At 42.4% G+C, this 20626-nt stretch overlaps 1 protein-coding gene across 1 annotated transcript in view; it reads left to right on the top strand.

Annotated features, from left to right (window-relative positions):
* The window catches only part of afdna (afadin, adherens junction formation factor a), a gene marked incomplete in the record, with an annotated part of 118927 nt that overhangs the window by 57983 nt on the left and 40318 nt on the right, over window positions 1-20626 (top strand). Inside the window, 10 exon segments of the mRNA XM_037685954.1 lie at window positions 341-408; window positions 4275-4480; window positions 7684-7704; window positions 12060-12205; window positions 12387-12481; window positions 13818-14083; window positions 14162-14305; window positions 14387-14585; window positions 14806-14912; window positions 18154-18234. Coding sequence (XP_037541882.1) covers window positions 341-408; window positions 4275-4480; window positions 7684-7704; window positions 12060-12205; window positions 12387-12481; window positions 13818-14083; window positions 14162-14305; window positions 14387-14585; window positions 14806-14912; window positions 18154-18234 — 1333 coding nt within the window.

A 20626-nucleotide genomic window follows, 5' to 3' on the forward strand; every position in this document is an offset into this window, starting at 1 on the left:
TTTCTATATATAAAAGGTTTGAAGTGATGACATTTGTTTCTGTAGCTCTTGTGTTAAATCAAAAATGTTCGGTGTGTTTTAAATAAAAATGTGTGTTTATTTTTTCTCTTTATTCCATTAAATTGATTATTTTGAGCCGTCCAGATGAATTTTGTTGGTGTGTGTGCGCAGAGTTCAGGGAAGCTGGAGATGGAAAGAGGAATGGTGAAACCCATGATCCGAGGGGAGCAGCAGGACAGCAGGTCATTCTGCAACTTCTGTCCTTCACCTCCTCTCCAACATGTCTGACCTTGTCCTCGTCTCGTCTGCCGGTTCTGATTTCTTTTTGTTTCCTCCTCAGGTCTCAGGACGTTTCAGCGGACCGGACGGAGCTCACTCTTCCAGCCAGCATCGAGTTCAGAGACAACTGTGAGTGTTTCTGAGTCACTAACTGGAAACTATCGAACTTCTAGCTGCTGACGGTTTGGGCCGACTGAACTGAACTGCTCGTCCTCTCCTGTAGTGAAAGGCTCGGTCGGTTCTGTCAAAGGGTTCACGTCTTTTCAAGGCCCTGTCTCATCAATCTGACAGATTTTAATGAAACACTCAGGAAATGATCCACAACAGATTTAACTTTTGGAATCAACCCGATTCAAGATGGCCGCCACAGCTAACCATCTAAGCGAACACAAAAGTAGCTACAACGCAGTCATTTGTAGATACTGAAGTCAAATTTGGTGTAGTACTTGAGTACTTGTTGAGTCATCCCCAGCGCGTACTCCGAGTGTCGAGTTCACTTGAGAGCCGCAATTTAAACGCTAGCCTCAAGGCAGCGGGCGATATGCATTTCTTCAAGAAGTTTTAATTTATTTAACACAGTGCAGCGGGCGATATGCATTTCTTCAGGGAATGTTGTGTTTGGGTCATTTTTGGAAATCTGTCAATCGGTGTCAAACTTCAAAGGAATATTTCTGTAGAAAAGTCTGAAAAATGTAAAACTTTAAAATACGTTTCCTTCTGTTCACGTAAGAGCAGGTTTTATTTTTGATTTGACGTTTGATTTGAAAGAAGTTTATTTTTTCCCCCTGAAGACGTGTCTGGTTTATGTTTTTAACGTTAAACACTTTGTTGGTTTCGTTGTTAAATCGATGGGAGTTGCGTTGTGACGAGGACACGCGTGTCGGCTCTGACACTTGACGGTTCCCTCAGACGCCGTCGCTCTTTCTGCGCTGCCTTCGTTTTTGTTTACTGACCCTCCTGGGGCCTTTGTGTGCTCAAAGGTTTCTGTATATTTGGCATAGTGTGAGCTCATCTGTTTTTCCAGTCAGAACGGTTTCAGCCGGCCACAGCGGCAGAGTCACATACCCACAATGCACTGGGCTAAATTACATGCTTTAAGTTTGTTAGCAGGGTACAGCTCGTCGTGACGCTGCTCTGATCTCCAGGTTTTACACGAGGAATGTTGGAGTTGTGGCGTTAAGAAGCAGCTGTTACTGAATCCCACGTGGTGCTCCCAGCCAAGTCCTGCTCCACCGTCACTTTAGTTCCAAACTGCTTGTTGAAGCTCAAAGATCGGGTCCGGTCACCGAGAAACCTCTTTTTAGGGCTTTTGTGCGCATCTGTAATTTGTTCAAGTGAGATCGAGGTTTTCTGTCGTGCGTTTTATGCACAAAGTGTGAACACGGTGTGCTTAAACTCTGACAAAACAACGATAAAGATAAATGATAAAGTTTTAAATAAAACCAGCAACAAGTTCAACCAACGCACAATAAAACAAACACGCAGGACAAATGAATTAAATACATAAATCTATAGAACAAGAAACAGAATGAGTAGATGAATAAAAGCACAATGTTACTCAAACAGTTTGAGTGCAGTGAAAATGTTTTAGTACAAAATACTTCTTTAGCTGACCTGCTTTTTGTGTCTCAGAATAAAAAAGGAGACAAATCTGGAATATTGATCCATTTATTACCGTTAAAATCAATAAAGTGGTGTTGGCAGGAGGTTATGCTTGGAAAGTCAAACGCACGTGTTGAATGCGTAGTGCAGCCCGGCGCCACGGACCTGTGAACACGAGCGGAACGAACTTTAGTTTTTACTGCTGGAAGTTTGGCGTGAAGCAATACAGCGTTCCTTGAAGGAATGCATATCGCCCGCTAGGGCCGGGCCATATCACGTCATTCACGATAACGCCGGTAAAAAAAGCTTGCCCGGGCAAAAATTAATGATATCATGATATGCTAATTTCATGACGTAATACGTCAGGGCGCCCCGCCCCATTAACGACTACAACGAATTGCGCACCCCCTTTCCACCTATCGGTACTCGCGTGACGCTAATTAGCTGCGTGCAATGCTAGCTAGCCTAAAAGCTAAAAACGAAGAACGCGCGGCTCGGCTGTCTCTTGAGATCCACAGTCCATGGGCCAAGAACAGAGTCAGGTGATCAGAGACGGAGCATCAGAGAAATGGATCGTTCCTGCAGGAACAGCTGATCACCTTGTTACAAGTTCTGGAAGTTACAGCGCGTTTAAAGGAAACATATATGTCTTTTTAACAAAAAAACGAAGTCCAGATGACATGATTCAACCTTTTTTGTTGTTATATACCTGGATGACTGAGAAAACAAACTTTGTGTTTTTGAAACCATTAGTGAAAAGGCCAGACTTCAGGGGTATCTGAGGCAGGCTTGAAACACAAGAGTCAGGGTGGCTTCTGGGTAATACCAGATGGCTAGGCCTCAGACTGACGAAGCCTCTTGGATGAGGGGCGAAACGTTTCTTTTTAACAAAAAAACGAAGTCCAGATGACATCATTCAACCATTTTTGTTGTTTATATATGTTGTTGTTTGTTACATTTATGCTCAACGGATCTGAAGCTTCATTTTATTTAGTTATTTTGGGAAACTTCACCTGCACTTTAGTTTTTGTGGTGGATTTATTGATTTATCCATCCATCCATTATCTTTACCTGTTTGTTCCATTTTGGGTCACGGGGGTCGCTGGTGCCCATGTCCAGCAATCGCTGTGCGAGGGGCGGGGTACACCCTGGACGGGTCGCAAGTCCATCACAGGGACACATGGAGACAAACGAGACAAACAACCATTCACTCTCTCACTCACACCTAGGGACAATTTAGAGTTACCAATCAGTCTAACATGCATGTTTTTGGTCTGTGGGAGGAAACCGGAGTACCCGGAGAAAACCCACGCATGCACGGAGAGAACATGCAAACTCCTCCCAGAAAGGCCCCTGGACCGGGGTTTGAACCAGGGACCTGCTCGCTGAGAGGCAGCAGCTCTACCAGTTGCGCCACCGTGCTGCCTGCAAAGCAACATGTTAAGTTAATTTTGTCAAATAACTATGATTTCTTTTAATTTTTTTTTTATATCACGAAATGTATTGTTATCGTCAGAATGCTCTGAAATATCACGATATTGTATTTGAGCCATATCGCCCACTCCTATCGCCCGCCGCTTACCCTGAGTTGTAGTCTGAGATCAGTTTATGGTGAGAAATGACAAATTTGTAGCTGTTCTGGTCAAACCTCGTAAATGACTTTGTGCACCACCTCAGTGTTTCTCCTACCGTTATACAAGGAGGGTGCCCTGCCCCGCCCCCCCCAGCAACTGACGTAGCGCTAAGCTAGCGGAGGTCGTGCTCCGCTTCCCTCACGCTGATCCAAGCCGTTTACTTCAACACCACCCCTGCCAAAAATCACAGAAGAGATGAGCGTCCTGCATGTTACCTGGAGGAAACACTGCAAGCTCAGCATCTGTAGAACGGACTCTTGGACATTCAGTGATCATCTTCGGAGAGAGCTTCATTGAACTCTGCCCAGTGGCTTTTGAGATATTTTGCTAACAGACGGCTCGAATAGTTACTGACGACGTTTTAAAAACGGATCTCGTGCAACCTGTTGGTGCTCGAATTGTGTGTTGGGACTGGCTCTCAGCTGTTACCACTCCAAAACTGACCGAGCGTTGACGAGATTTGTGTCGGTCAGGGCGGCCATCTTGAATCTGGTTGGCTCATTCTGTCAATCGTCGTCCTTTCTGGGTGTTTCACTGAAACTAGTCGAGCGGTTCATGAGGTATTTTGCTAACAGACAGTCGAGCACACGCAAACAAAAACAGCTTTTACTTTTGCCTTGAGCGGCAGGTGACAACTAAAGATATTTTCTTGATGCTTTTGCATGAAGAAGTAACTTTTCTGAGTAAATATTTGTACTAGGAATCGTTCATCTTGTGTGTACTAATAACGTAATTTAAAAACGTGTGTGTCGTGACCAGCTGAAGACACCTTCCTGTCGGCCATCATCAACTACACCAACAGCTCCACGGTCCACTTCAAACTCTCGCCCACTTACGTCCTGTACATGGCCTGCCGCTACGTCCTGTCGCCCGCGTACCGGCCCGACATGTCTCCATCGGAGAGGACGCACAAAGTCATCGCCATCGTGAACAAGATGGTGAACATGATGGAAGGAGTCATCCAGGTGAGTGACGCCGCCGTTTTTTCTACATGAAGCAACGTTCGTTTTTGTTTTTTAACTTCATCTTGTTTTCTGCTCCTTTTAGTTTGTCCACGTAACTCGGGTGTTCTTTAATGTCCACGCATTAACTACTCTTACTAACTACATTTGTAGTTGTAAGGTGTGTGTTGCACGTGTTTGCCTCCTGCAGCTTCTCTCCACAGTCGCCTCCTATGCGCTTCTAGTTTTGTACGTTACAGTGTTAAGTTCAAGTCAAGTTTATTGTCATTCGCGTCACATGTGGTACATGAGGTGGAACGAAATTGTGTACTCGGGGTCCCAGTTACACCCAAAATAACAAGAAATTGAAGTATAAAAAGAAACGGTAAATAAGGATGTAAGCTAAACGAACGCCAAACAACGCGCTAAACACTAATAACGTAAAACAATACGGCGCATCAGCAGCAGCCTGAACACGAGTCTGTGGTGAGCAGATGGGTATGAATGAACACAGCAGCATGAGACGATCAGCAGCACGAGATCAGCAGCAAATCATGTGATTTGAGCAAACGCGAAGCGATTGTCACTCCCTGAAGCCATCAGGTCTTTCTCCACCACTGTCTGCGTTAGCTTTATAGTTTATTTGTTTACGTTTGTTTGGTTTAAGACAACCCATGTTAGTCCACGTGAACGTTTTGAGAGTTTCAAAGGAATTTGTTTTCCTTCTGAGAAATGTGAGAATCACGTGATTAAAAACAGCCTTAACGTTATGTTTTTGTTGTATTTGGGCGATTTAAATGATCAGGAATTAATAAAAACGTAAGCAGACAATAATGCCACATATTAAGATGTTTTACATCTTTAATGTTGCTCATTGTCCTTCGTGAGCATAACATGAAAAATAAAAGTGTACTGATTTCCAGTTTGGTGTGTGACTATACGTGTATGAAAGGTCCTTATCAAAATTGAGTTGTCAAGTCAAACTCCAAGATGGCCACCAACATGTGTATATATATATATATATATATATATATATATATATATATATATATAAATGTGTGTGTGTGTGTGTGTGTATAAATTGGCCACCCCTATCATTTGATTAAACTGTTTTCTAGTTTTTATATCGCTTTGCTCAAAAATTAGTGATGGCTGAAGTTTATTCAATGGTGGGCAAGGCCACCATTAGCCACCCCCCGGCTCCACCACTGCACCTGGTTGTAGATAAAATTACTCCCTTCGTTTGCCAGGATCCGTCACTCTGCGCCTCCTCGGACAAGAAAAAGAAACACCTCCCTCCATTCTTCTCCACAGTGTAACTTCTACACTCTTGAATATCTTTTACCAAAAACATTCAGGTTCACGTCATTCCCTGTTTAGGTCCAGCCCATAAAAACACCCAATCAATCAACCTTTATTTATACAGGTAAATCCCATTGAGCCTCGAGGACTCATTTACAAGAGAGACCTGATTTCAACAAAGAAAGATGACAACAATGGACAACAGCAACAACAATAAGCAGTTATAAAAACTCATACTACAGTTTTTTTTTTTTTTTTTTTAACAAATAGGATGGCTAAAAGGAAAAGGTAACAAAACAAAAAAACAGCTAGATTCCAAGGCAAATGTAGAAAACTAAAAACAGGAACATGTCTTCATTGGACCCTGCCAGGTGTCCAACAGATTCTTAAAGACACTTAGAGAGGTCAAGGTCGAGAGCTTCAAATCTTTTTGTAAGATATTCCAGGAAACAGGAGCGGAGTAGGAGAAGGCCCTTTTGCCTAGTTCAGTCCTCACTGAGGGAACACTGCAGGTAATAATGTCCTGAGAGCGCACTCCGTAGCTGCACTCACGCAGAGACATGTAGGAGGAAATGTATGAAGGCAACAGACCAAGAAGTGATTTAAAGATGAAAATGTACCAGTGAGAGAGTCTGCGTGAAGTTAATGATGTCCAGTTAACCAATGAATACAGAGTGCAGTGGTGGGTACGATAATCACAGCCAGTTATGAATCTTAGTGCACCATGATAGACAGCATCCAACATCTGCAGGGTTCTTGTAGGAGCGTTCATGTAAATAATGTCACCGTAATCAATTGAGGGAAGGAAAGTCACAGATACAAGGTGTTTCCTAGCATTCAGGGTTAGACAGGATCTGTTCCTGAAAAAGAAACCCAGTTTAACTTTCAGTTTCTTTACCAAGTTTTCCACATGGAGCTTAAAAGAGAGATGTGAGTCGACCAAGATACCCAAATATTTATAGGAATCAACAAACTCAATGGGGACACCATTTGAGGATGAAATCGGAGGAAGAACTGCTGGGACCAACTTCCTATTTGCAAAAAGCATCCCTTTGGTTTTTTCGGCATTTAGGACAAGTTTGAGGCGAAACAAATCAGTCTGGATGTAGTTAAATGCAGATTTCAAAAGCTGGAAAGCCTTAGCAACTGTTTTAGCTCGACAATAAACAACTGTGTCGTCAGCATAGAAATGTATGGATGCGTTAGGGATGTTTTTGCCTACATTATGTATGGAGTTTGTAAAGAGGGTGGGTCCTAAGACTGAGCCTTGTGGTACACCATTGTTGAATGTTAAATAACTGGAGGAAGTACCATTATGTTGAACACATTGCTTCCGGTCTGAAAGATACTCATACTCATCTCAAGAACTGCACGCGCTCTAATCCCTGAGCGATGGAGGACATCAGCGCTTGTTTCTTCTCCTTTGGCAATATAAACTCTGGAAGAAGCACTTTATTCCTCACATCGGTATTCCCTGCAGCAGTTCTTCAGCTATATTAAAGTTTTATTAGATGAAACCCAATAAGTATTAGGGTGAACACACCATTTTAAAATTCACAGATTAAAACTCTGGATGAACAGGTGTAAAGTCGGCAGCTGTGCACTAAAAAATAAGTAGATGTTCTTTTATTATCCCAGCCTGTGAAATTATTTAAATATAAATACTGATCCAAGGTAAAGAGGACTACAATTCAGAACCCTTGCATCTTCAGATTAAAGCAGCTGAACGTTGCCTCGGCGTTTATCAGAAGTTTCAGTTTCGGCCCATAAACTGTTCGGTGACTTTTTGAACCATGTGTGAGTCAGAGCGTCTGTTTCTGCGTGTACATACTGTGTCCATACTGTAGCTGTTGACGTGTTTTCTCTCTGTCCTGTAAATGTCTCCTCTTCCTCCTCCTCCTCCTCCTCCTCTTCCTTCCATCCAGGAGATTCCTGAAGGGGATCAGGTAGGATAGCACAACTGCACACCCTGATACGGCTGCTGAAGGCTCTTTCACCTCTCTCCCTCTCTCTCGCTGGGTTTGGCGATGAACATAAAATTAATGTTTATTTTTATACTTTAAGTGACTTTCACGTTAAATTTAGTTTCATCTGAACAGCGACACCAGTTTACTTTGAAAAATACTACTATACAGTTAATATTAACGTTGATTTTTACACTAAAAAAATGATCAGATTCTGAAAATATTTTTCTTTCAGTAGCAGGTTACTAAGAACATAAATAATTAAGAAATAAAAATAGAGCACAATTATTTATTATTGACTTTCGTTGTATTTATTTACTCATGGAACACAATTCATTGGGACAGATTGCAAACAGTATTTGAACATATTGACTGGAAGGAACGGGAGATATTTGGAGAGGTTTGTCGCTTAAAATAAACATCATGTGGAAAAATTACCAAATAGTAAGTTTTTCCTCACACGTTACTTTTAGCCCGTAACAAACTTAAATACTTTGTAAAATAGTTTGGCAGATTTTTCTTTATATTCTGTCTTCTGTAGAGTCTCGTATTGTTTTTATATAACGGACAAAACAAAGAGCATGAAGGACTTTGACAAGTTTCTGACAGGCCTGTGATGCTGGAGCAGCTTCACTGCACCTTAGCATTACCACATTTTTCAGATTATAAGGAGCATTAAGTGAAACGAGTTCATTTTCACAGATCTTTGAGCGCCATGCACCACATCAAATCAGTTCAAGGTCAGTAAGCACAACCAGAATTAACACACACGTTGCACTGGATTGTGAGGCTCGCCGTCGATGTTTGAGCAAATTAAAAGATTTTAAGTGTGCCTTGTTGTCCGAAAAATACGGTAGTTTTGAGTTTCTTGGACTGTACTGAAGCTAAGCTTTTTATTTTTTATGTAAATTCTGTCCTGTGTGGCCCAGAGTGCCGTCTTACAAGGCCCATCGATTTGCACATCATGCGAACACGATTTTGGATTTAGCAAATCCAAATAAATCACAAAGTGAATTTTACGCCTCCGTCTTGAGTCTTTGCGCTTTTGTCTTCATTTAAACGAGGCTACTTGCATGCATCAATAAAGATGAATAAATAAATACATATTTATGCAAATAACTGCCAGGACAAAATAAATAAATACATAAATCATCTGAATCCTGAAGCTGTGTGCAGGGTGCAACCTGGTCAAATATTCACTGCCTTCTGAGAGCTCGTGTCATCTGGATCTCTGAAGTTTAACGTAAGCTCACGGCATTCTTCCTGCCGTTCAGCTGCGCACAGGAAGAACATGATGCGTACACAAACGCAGCTACAGCCGCGATGCTTTACTTTAATGTTTTTGAGGCATTTGTAAAAACTGCAGCGTTCTTTGTTGGGTTTTATTACCGCTGGACAAATAAATCTGCTTGAGGAGTTTATTTTCTCAACTTATTTAGTGATTTAAGATGCAGTATTTGTTCAGAAGTGACAGGATGCTAAACAGGATCCTGTAATCAAACCTAAGGTATCCCTTTTTAAAGAGTTTAATTGTTAATTTAGTTTAAATAAAACTCCATAAATTACATAAACTAGATGCAAAGATGTATATATTTCCACTGTCAGGTTTTTGTTTTTACATGAAACGTCATATTGACAAGTCTTCAAAGTAAAATCACATCGCCCAACCTGCACTTTTCTCATTCTTCTTTCTTCTCTTTTGTTCACATCTTCTGTCTTTCTGTGCTTTTTTTTATTTATAATTTTTGACCAGCCCATCATTGTTGCTGCTGCTCCTTTTTTTCTCCATTCTAACAGAAACATAAAGCCGTAACAAAACGTCCCGTGCACAGCTGGAAAACTAAGCAACAACAGCAACATGAACCTGACTAATTCCATTTAGCTTCCTGGACCTGCCTGGCACTAAAACCAAACCCAAAACAGCAACTGCTCTTCATCGTTGCTCCATCTTTATTTCTGGCATCTGTTCTTGTGTGACGTCCTGCTCCTCCTCAGCAGTGAGGATGAGAGGCGGGTGGCCTCCCTCTGACCTCCTCTGCTTCATCTGTCCGTTTGGATTCTCCTTGAACATGTTTAACCATCTGTGTTTTTAAATGCCTTTAACGTGGTTTTGTTTTGGATGCACTTGGCTCCACCTCTCATTCTCTGGCTTTTCTGAATGAAGGGGTTCTGTTTTTGTTTGTTTTAATTTTTTTAAGGCGGGGATAGATGCGCAAAAGGAGGCGAGCTCTACGAGCGGCGGGGGTTTTAACCATTCGGCTCCTTGGACACTGAGCCACGTCATCCACAAACTTTGATTTGAACGACTGATAGATGTGAGGCGCTGTTGTTCACTCTGCAGTCAGTCGAGCTGGTCCTTGTACATGTGGAAGTTTTTATCCGCACCACACGATTTTACACCGTGTTCAACTGCGTCTTCAGTGTTTCATTGGGTGGTTTGGGAGCTCTTTTGCTTCAGTTTGTAGGAGAAATTCTGTTCAGTTTTAAAAGTTGAAGCAAGAGGATAACGCCAATGCTTTCCTTCAAAATGACAAACTCAACCTCAGCTCATCTAGCTTTTAGTGAGACGTCTTCATTGTCTCTTGTCGCTGAGCAAAGGTACCGTCCATCTGTCCATCTGTCTCGTGGGCATGATGACTTCTAAAATAAGTGAGGTACCAACTTCCATTTTGTGGTGTGGCTGCATCTAGTCATAAGAAAAGTCACCATTGAATATTGGTATGCCATGTCAAAATCCAAGATGGCCACCACCATGTACAGTATAACTGTGAACCGGCCACAGAAATCATTTGAGGAATCTGTTCTTTTTAGTTTTTATATTTCTTTAAATCGTACTTTCCTCAAATTATTAGGGTGGCCGAACTTTAATCTATGGTGGGCAAGGCCACCACTGGCCACCCCCTGGCTCCACCACTGCACCAGTTGGTGGATAAAACCGCTCCCTCCACTCGCCAGGATCTGTCAGTTTGCACTTCCTCTGACAAGTAAAAAAAAATCTGTTCTTCTCCACCGAGTAACTCCTATCCATTTAAATATCTTTCATCAAAAACATTTAGGTTACTTGCATTCACTGTTCCGTTCCAGTCCAGAAAAACTCACCTCAAAAACTACAAACATTCACTATTCAAACCCCTTTTAGTTTGTTTAAAAATATAAAATACAGAAGTCCCTCGTTTATCGCGAGGCGTTCGTACCCTGAAGCCCCGCAATAAGTGAAAAACCATAAAGTAGGAATAGTACAAGTAGTAAGTAGTAATTTATTTTAGTACATATATATAAAGACATTTTAAACCCTTCCCACACTCTTTCAATATTCTAAACAATGTTTCTAAACGCTCCAAAAGAGCATAGAATGATTTCAGCTCGCTGCAAGCGCTATTGGCCACGCCCACTTCCCCACTCTGCACGGAGGTCAGCTGGTCAGCTGCAGGAGGAAGCTTTTTCTGCGGCTGTGGGCTGCACAAAGGTGCAGCAGGTGCTAAATAATTTACAATAATTTATTTTGAATACAAATTGCATGCCGATCGTGCGGCTCATCCATCAGTCAGCCAATTGTGTGTCATGTCCAATCTTATTTTGAAAAACTGGGATGGAGCAGGACCGCGAAAAACGAACTACGAAGTATCGAGGGACTCCTGTAATGCATCATGTCCAGGTCAGAAAGTAGCCTCCACTTTATCCTTTGCAGACTAACAAACTGTACATCTTCCTCTAGATCATAATTTAGTGAACTGACTTCTGTGTGGCTCTTACGCAGCCGTAAAGTGTGGAAAGTATGGGATTTTATTATTTATTTTTATTTAGGTCTTGGATAAGAATAAAATAAAATGGGAGTATGAATAGTTGTTAAGGTTTGAAGACTGTTACATGTTGCAATGTTTAGAAAATACAAACTAATTTTACACAATTGGCCACTTTGACTTGCAGAGTGAACAAACTTGGGCCTTGTTTAATCAAAGCCGCTGATCGTAAAGAGTGGAGTGGGTCTGTGTCTGGAGCCGTGGGAGAGGGAAAAGGAGAGGTCACCTTCATGTGAACGTGTTGAACTGGATTTAAAACGAATGAAGACACTTTGTTTGGGTGTGTTCATTGATTCTGACGGCGTTGACCGCTCTTCTTCTCAGCACCAGCTTGGCTTCGAGGGAGGGGTGGATGAGGCATGAATCTATCCCTGAAGTAACAGCTGCTTCTTCTGGCTGCCACTCAAACACAACCCCCCCTCTGCCTCCCACCGTCTTCTTAACACCTCCAGCCTCTCAGCATCCTGCTGCTCTAACAGCTTCCTCGATATGTTTTTGTTTTGTGTCTGTGGTGCGGCTGTGACCGGTACGTTACAGAAGCAGAAGAACATCGCCGGAGCGCTGGCTTTCTGGATGGCCAACGCCTCGGAGCTGCTCAACTTCATCAAGCAGGACCGAGACCTGAGTCGCGTCACGCTGGACGCCCAGGACATCCTCGCCCACCTCGTCCAGATGGCCTTCAAGTCAGTCTTTAGTTCGGGTCTTGTTTTGGGTCCCATCTTTGTCCTGAAGTTGTTGACATGTATATAATGAGACAAAGCCACAGGAACAAATATTCTTTGTTGTTTTTAGTCTCTTAAAGTCAGAGGACTAATTAAAATCAGGTTGTGATGTTTTATGAGTAAGTCTTACTGTGTGGTGCAGGTACCTGGTCCACTGTCTACAAGCGGATCTGAAAAACTACATGCCGGCCTTCCTGGATGACCCAGAGGAGCACAATCCACAGAGACCCAAGATCGGTAAAGTGGAGAAACACCCAGACATGTGGTTTCAAAGACCTGGACTCTTGTTGCAATGAGTCCTGTACTCTGACACAGTTAACTTGAACTTTGCAGATCTTCAGCAGGTTTAAGTAAACTTCAGTGTTTACACACCCATTAAATTTATGGATTGGTGCCGTCAGTGACTCTGACCTTTATCACGTTTTCAGTCCGACACCTGAGATCAGGATCACTAATAAAAGTTAAATCAGTGGAACAAAATAAAGTTTAGAAAAAGCTAAGGAATTGTCCTTATCTAATTGTTAAAGTAGTATTTTACTGTACTGTGATTGTTTGAGAGTAGCTGGTGATTCAATTACTGTGAAAATAACAGAAAAAACTCCTGTTAGCAACAAAGCGACCAGTGAACCCAGTTTTTGAGCTGCTTTTTATTTTATTTTAATCGCTGCTTATTGTTTGATATCACATCTTGTACATCTGTACCCACCTTGGGATCCCCCCCTCTCCTGTTTATGATCTAATCTGTTGGAGTACACTTTAGAAATGGAGAGGCAGATTTGGACCAGTTTTGTAATTATTTATAATTTGTCAGTCTAACAAGGTTAAGTCACGTCCTCAATGACCAAAGAGGAATCCATCCAGAGGACCTGATTCAACCTTGTTAGATTTATCTACTGGGATTATTGAGCAACGTCGGGACATAATTTATCGGCGTGGTGTAATTGTTGTTTAGACTTCTGTCAGCGGAGAGCTCTCATGCAGGTGTTCGTTACCCACGTTAAGCAGATTAGATTAAGCCGCAGGGTCTGAATATGCAGTTAAAGAGAGCTCTCAGTAATTCAGATTCTGATTAATCATTGAAAGACATTTATTGAGAATTTAATCCATCCATTATCTTCCGCTTATTCCGAAGTCGGGTCACGGGGGCAGCAGCTTGAGCAGGGAGGTCCAGACATCTCTCCTCTTCCAGCTCTTCTGGGAGGACCTCAAGGTGTTCCCAGGCTATTTGAGAGACATAGTCTTCCCCGGGGTCTCCTCCCCATTGGACATTCCTGAAGCACCTCCCTAGGGAGGCGCCCAGGGAGCATCCTTACCAGATGACCGAACCACTGGCTCCTCTCGATGTGGAGGAGCAGCGGATAAATTCAATAGATTAAATGAATAATCCAATACTAAAAATCAGACTTTCCAGGAAAAAAAAGTCCATTTGACAATGAAGGAAATAAAATCTTATGAAAACCTTCAAGATAACGGTTGGTCTGTAATCTGCTCATTTACGTCCATCGGATGAATTTAAAGCCACGAGGTGGTTTTGTAAACCAACTGACATCCTGACTCATGTTCGTCCTTCCAGAGGACGTCCTGCACACGCTGACGGGCGCCATGTCATTACTGCGCCGCTGCAGAGTCAACGCCGCCCTCACCATCCAGCTCTTCTCGCAGCTCTTCCATTTTATCAACATGTGGCTGTTCAACAAGCTGGTGACGGACACGGAGTCGGGGCTCTGCTGCCACTACTGGGGGGCCATACTCCGACAGCAGCTCAGCCACATCGAGGCCTGGGCTGAAAAGCAGGGCCTGGAGCTCGCCGCCGACTGCCACCTCAGTCGTATCGTGCAGGTGAGATGATGGGTAACCATGGAAACGGGTTACATCTGTATCAGCCACGCTGTAAATGATGCTTTGTGTCCCCTCTAGGCCACCACCCTGCTGACCATGGACAAGTACTCCATGCAGGATGTACAGAACATCCACAACACCTGCTTCAAGTTGAACTCCCTGCAGCTCCACGCCCTCATGACCAACTATCACTGTGCCCCGGACGAGCCCTACATCCCACCTGTGAGAAAACCGCACGCAGGGTGAAAAGCCTCGTTTGCCTGAAGTCGCGAGTCCGGCTGTAATGTGCGAGTGTTTGTGCAGGAGCTGATCGACCACGTGGTGGCAGTGGCAGAGAACACCGCAGACGAGCTGGCAAGGAGCGACGGCAGAGAGGTGCAGCTGGAGGAGGACCCGGACCTCCAGCTGCCCTTCCTCCTCCCTGAGGACGGCTACTCCTGTGACGTGGTGCGAAACCTCCCCAACGGTCTGCAGGACTTCCTGGAGCCGCTGCTGCAGAGAGGTAAATCAGATCTTCTCATTACGTCAATTTATTTGTACTTTTTTTTTTTAATAGATTAAAATTTAACAAAAAACAAGTTTTGATTTCTATAATTTTTCTAATTATATTTTTCCCTGATTGAGACAACGCATGAAAAAATAAATTTCTTTTTTTTTTACGACATCTAAAACACATTGTGTACTTTCATTACGCCTGTGTGTGTTTGTGTTTCCTCCAATAGGTTTTTGTAGGTTGGTACCACATCCGCGCTCGCCGGGTACCTGGACCGTCCACTTTGAAGGAGCTGACAACGACAGCCACTTTACGGCTGCCGACAACACCGAAATGGTACGACACCAACACGCAAACTCCTGTTTCCACGCACGCTGCTGTCTTTAATGCAGTGGAGCATTCTGGGTAAACTTGATTACATGAGGTCTACTGCGTATCTGACGGATAAAACGGCAGAAAAAAGATGCCAAGTCCTGCAGCCTCCAGTAAACTAACTTGAGGATGTAGGTTCACCTATTCAGAGTATTCCTGTTCCCAAATCTACAGAAAATTAACCAGACCGCACGTAAAATGGTGCATTAGCACCGTCGAGATGATTTCCAAAGAGCGCTGGACTGAAACGAGCTGAGCGACGTGGCTGTTTTCAAACTTTCAAGCTATTGGAGGATCACGTTGTTTGTGGTTTTTTTTAATTTTTTTACAGAAGAAACAGGAACAGACTGTGTTTGTGACAGGCTGCTGGTAACAAACGGTTTAAAAATCCAGTATTTATTTATTTTTTTCTGAGTCGTCTGTTGCGTGTCAACGCTGCACTGGCTCATCTGTCGGGTTTAGGAGCTTTTTAACGACTGGACGAGCCGTAAGTCAAGAGTTATGAGACTTAACAAACAAAACACTCATCTGAAATTTAGTGAAACTGCAAAAATAAAAATCCTGACGCATGATCAATAATCCAGGTAGATAATAAGACAGTAGATGATGTGTTCTCACTTTTGAACTAAAGTTTATGAGAAGTTAAATTAGTCATTATTGGGGTTTTTGGAGCCTGAAAGACTGAAAACTACAAAGTAATTCACCATTGATTAGTGGTTACCATATCATTAAATATGCAAATCTTTGAGTCTTAATTGTATTTAAGTGAATTAGTTTTATAAAGTTTTACACTTCATTTAGTTCCTGTTATTTTAAATTTTGACCTCAAGACATTTTGTATGTTTGTATTAAAATATAGTCCTTTAAATTCAAGATTAAAGAAAATTTAAGAACAAAACACAACATGTCTTGATTCAGCAAGTGAGCATTAAAGCGTAATGGTATATAGTAAGTATTTAAAGTGGTCATATAAAAGAAGTAAACCCATTCTAATTAGTTTAAAACAATAAAAGTAGCAGCAGATAGCAGCGCTTGTGAAGTGCAGTAGAGGTGATAAATTCATTAAAATGCAAAACAAAGACTTTAATGAAAAGGGTTAATTTTCCTGTGGCGTCTGCTCCAAATCAACATTTTTCACGTAACCTGTTTTTAGTCGGAGATATTGCTGCTAAGTTACGACACAACGCTCTGCTGGAGAAAAAGGAAACTATAGATTCCTGTTCTATTATTACAATATGAAATATTAGAAGTTTTTTTTTTTTTTTTTTTTTTTTGGTCTGAAAACCATCTGTGCTGGTTTATTTGAAGTAAGACTCGCTCCAACCCCCGACTCCCAAGTGTCGACATGATATTGTTTCCATTAGCTGAGATCAGTCTGGTCGTCTTTCCACCACACTGAAAAAGTGCAAGAAAATTCCTCTGGATGTTCCGGATCTCTCCGGACTTCAGCAGTCGAGACACAACAAGATGAAGTCAGCGTCTTAAAAAGGCTGAATTCCTGAACAGAAATCGAGCTGCAGACATTTTGACGTCGTGTAAACCTGAAAGCTGCTTTGATTTGAGTCCAGGGGTGTGTGTGTGTGTGCGTGTATGTGTGTGTGTGGTCTCCCAGTTGTACGGCAGTAATTACAGTGACTGCAGCAGGAGCTGTTTACACACCAACAAGCACACACACAATTTAATCAACACCAATCACAGAGGAGAAGTTGGTGAGCACGGAGCGGTAAATGATAGACTTCTGTTTGTTGTGCGCGCACACACACACACACAGAGACACACACACACACACAGACACACAGCCACTTCCTCTGTAATTGGTGTGTTTATCCCTGCTGTACTGTAGTCTCGACATAATGCAGGCGTCTCTCGTGCCTCTTGATGAATGGTGTGTTCAGGGCAGGCAGCCTGAAACCTTCAAAGTTTCTTACACCGACAGGACAAGACCGTTTCTGTTCTGGATCCACTTCAAGGTGGAGGATACAAAGCAAGACCTAAACCCCTAGAAATTAAAACACACCTGATATGTATGTAAACCTTCAGTCGACATCTCAAAGTCTCTAAAGGTTCTTGAGGTAAAAGTGTGTTCACTGAAATCCAGACTGCCCTTCTTTGTTCTGTTATTGCTGCACTACACAATACAGTCGAGTACCGGTACATAACTTTTAAGAAACAAGTAACAAATCACTTCATAATACAGACCAGCCTGCATCAGTACTAGGTAAGTACCTGGTACTTGAGGTATACACCTGGCACATACCAGATAAATACATATTTGTGTGCTGTAACCACTGAGTAACAATATATTTCATAGTACAGCCCATTCTTTAGATACCTGGTATGTACACTAAAAGTACCAGGTACATGCCTGATGTGTACTCTTTGAGTACAGGGTAGCTGCTGGTTACCTACAGGGGTGGCACTGTACTATGTAGTAACTTGTTTCTTTAGGCATACAAAGTACTTACCGTATTTTTCGGACTATAAGGTGCACTTAAAATCCTTTAATTTTCTCAAAAATCGATTAACTCTGGCTGTGCTTCCTGACCTCGAACCGATTTTATGTGGTACATCTGAACAATACTGAGTTACACAAAGTTTGTTTTCTCAGTACTGAGTTACTGTGAATGAGTTGAACAAAGTTTGACTCGTCTGTTTTGTTTCACTTAACGTATGAAAACAGACCCATTCGTTGATATTGCGCCTTAAAATCCGGTGCACCTTACAGTCCCAAAAATACGGTACTAGCTGTGTACCTGATACTTTTAGGTTAGAAGGCACCAAATATGTATCAAGCTGTATTATTTTATTTATAGTTTGTTTTTGTATTAAAAAATGTTCAAGTCTGACATGAGTCTGTTTACGCTCTCCTTGGTCAGAATGTTATTTTGTAGGAACTCTGCTGCTTTTTGATTTTTCATCTTTACACACCCAGTTACCCAAAACGAGCCCTGCTGTATAAATGTGTGTGTAGCCATGATGTGGTTTTCATTCTTGACTCCATTCCAGCGACCACAGGTTCCTCTGGCCTTCCCCTTCATCCCTCCTTTGTCCTTTCCCTCCCTTTTCTCCTCCCGCCCTCTTTTTTTTTTTTTTTACTCCTCATGTTCCTCTGTTTTCCAGACGGACGTTCATTCAATCTTCACCCTTTAATGCGCACTCCGTAGAGGTGTCTTCCTCACTTAGTTTGTTTCCTGTCCCTTTTCAGCCAATGAGGAAAGAGCCGGAGGTTGTCACGGTAACCCTGAAGAAGCACAATGGCATGGGCCTCAGCATCGTGGCTGCCAAGGTAGGAAACGACACCTGGAAGTGTGTTTGTGTCTTTTCTTTTTGTGTGTGAACTTTGGCTGATTTGAAATGTTCCTGTCGGAAAGAAAAACATCGCTAAAGTTAAACTGTAATAAATAAAAATAATAATCCCTGCAGAATGCTTTTTGTCAGGCTGGTTGGGACAGCAGAGCGTGCTGGGTTTGTGTTTTTGTGTGTGAGGCTGACGGAACAGGCCGCTGGTTTTAAATGGACTGTTGAGTCAGACAGGAGGGCATAAACTAAACACTGACATTATACAGAAACTTCTGGATGGCTCCCGGACAAAAACCTGGTCTGTTCAGTTTGCTGTTGTAAGGGGAGTGGGCTGGTGGCGGGGGCCGACCTCGTCCTGCATCAGTGTCTGAGTTCCTACTGGCCGCTGAAAGGAAATAAATGAAACTGAACTAAGCTGGAACAAAAGGCTGTGCAGAGTCAAGTTAAGATCATTCTGCTGGCTCAGGTGTGGCAGTTTGATCGAAAGGTGCAGCTTTTATCAAGAATTGCAGCATGGTGAACGAAGCGTGACCTGGAAATGTCGAAAAGATTAGAATGATAAAGCAGCGCTTCTGCCACCTTCATGACAACGTTGTAAATCAAGGTGTCATGTGATCTGTTGGCGCTCCGAGTGTGTGTTGGGAACGACTCTCGGCTGCCGCCGCTCCTAATTAAGCTCTGGACTGACTGAGCTGTCGCCATTTTTGTGTTTAAGGTCGATTTTCTGTGGTGGCCATTTTGAATCCTGTTAAAATCTTCATTTGTCGTTACAGCCAGTGATTATTTTCTGAGTTCATCATTAACGTCCGCCTCCTGGTTCATGCGATAATACATAATAATAATATATAATAATGTATTTTTTTTTTTAAACTTGACTTTATTTCCATGTAGCACCTCGGGGTGACTTTGTTGTTAGTTTGATTTAAGAAAAGACTTGAGAATGATTTACTTTTTTTTTTTTTTAATGAGTTTGGTGCAACGTGTCATCAAATAAAATCTCAAACGCTGTGGATATAACAGAATAATTCACATATTTTTTTTAAAATTATATTCTGTTGTTAAAAAATAAAACAACATAAAGGAATTAGAGTTTCATTCGGTCCCAAAAGATCTGACCCGGCCCGCAGCCATAATTTCCAAATCCCACCCGACCCGACTAACAGTAATTACAGGTCCAAACCTAAACCCCTCCAAACATTTTTAATTAAGCGTTGACTGTTTATATAATTATTAACGGTCGGCGGACGCGCGCAGCTAAGAGGGCAGATGATCGGAGCTGAGGGGGTGTTTGTCCTTCCATGGCCGTCAAAGCTCATTAAATCTCTGCTTCTGCTGCATTCTGCATTATTCAGACACGGGCCATGCTCTGACATTTTGTGATTTCACCTGTTTGGGTCTTCGGCCGCGCGCGTCCGCTAAGATCAGCTGAATCTTTTTTTAAATTACACCACCACCATTTTAAAGGAAATAACAAAGATGTCTCATTTGCTCGAATGTCTTTCTTTACTTTAACGGAACTTATTTTTTTACCTCCTTTTCAAGGCCGGTCAGCGCGCGGTCAAATGGCCACGTGCGGCTGGTGAAGGTATGGCAAGCCATGTTGCCATATAATTGGCTCGTCAGCTGCACGCGTCTGCTGATGCAATAAAAAGCCCGATACCGGCCTGGCCCTCACATTAAACACATTATTATGGCCCGGCCCTAATCCGGGTCGGGCCGGGTTCTGGTTAGAAATGACAGCTCTAAAGGGAACCACATCTAAAATATTATTTGCTGTAAAAAAAAAAACAACACCATCATGGTAAATAAGTGATCTGTGCTGAAACTCGACTGGGCCCAGGCTGCAGCGCATGATGAGTGAAAATTAAGATTTTTTCCGTAATTGAGATCTGCATAAACTTTAAATCGCATTTAAACTGAGGTTTTCAAACAAATAACGACTGTTTTCTAACAACTACCGTAGTGCCAGGAAATCCTTTCGTATAATGTTTGGCATCATTGTGAAGCTTGGAGATTCCCTTTTTAAAAAAAATAAATATAAGGCTGGAAAGCCTGATGACATCATGTAAACCAACAACAGTTGGCACACTTGTAAACAACTATCTCGTCTCCGGGTCATCATCTTTCAACGAACTGAATCATCTTGACTCTTTTGAGATGGGCAGTTAAAAAAATACAAAACAAAGTAATACAACGTTGAAAAGTTCCTTGTTGTGATTTTCCCCTGGTGCTGTTCCTGATCATGTGGAGGTCTGGAATGTAAAATAAATGTGGATGGAGAAGAAGTGTCAGCTCTCGGCACGGGACATTAAGGCTCTTTGTCTTTTAGAGAAGTGTTTCCTGCTGAAAAAGGCTGGAGCGTTCCTGTGCACGTGTGC

This window comes from Nematolebias whitei, chromosome 12, assembly GCF_014905685.2.
Source record: "Nematolebias whitei isolate Nwh7 chromosome 12, NemWhi1, whole genome shotgun sequence".
Taxonomy (NCBI): Eukaryota; Metazoa; Chordata; class Actinopteri; order Cyprinodontiformes; family Rivulidae; genus Nematolebias; species Nematolebias whitei.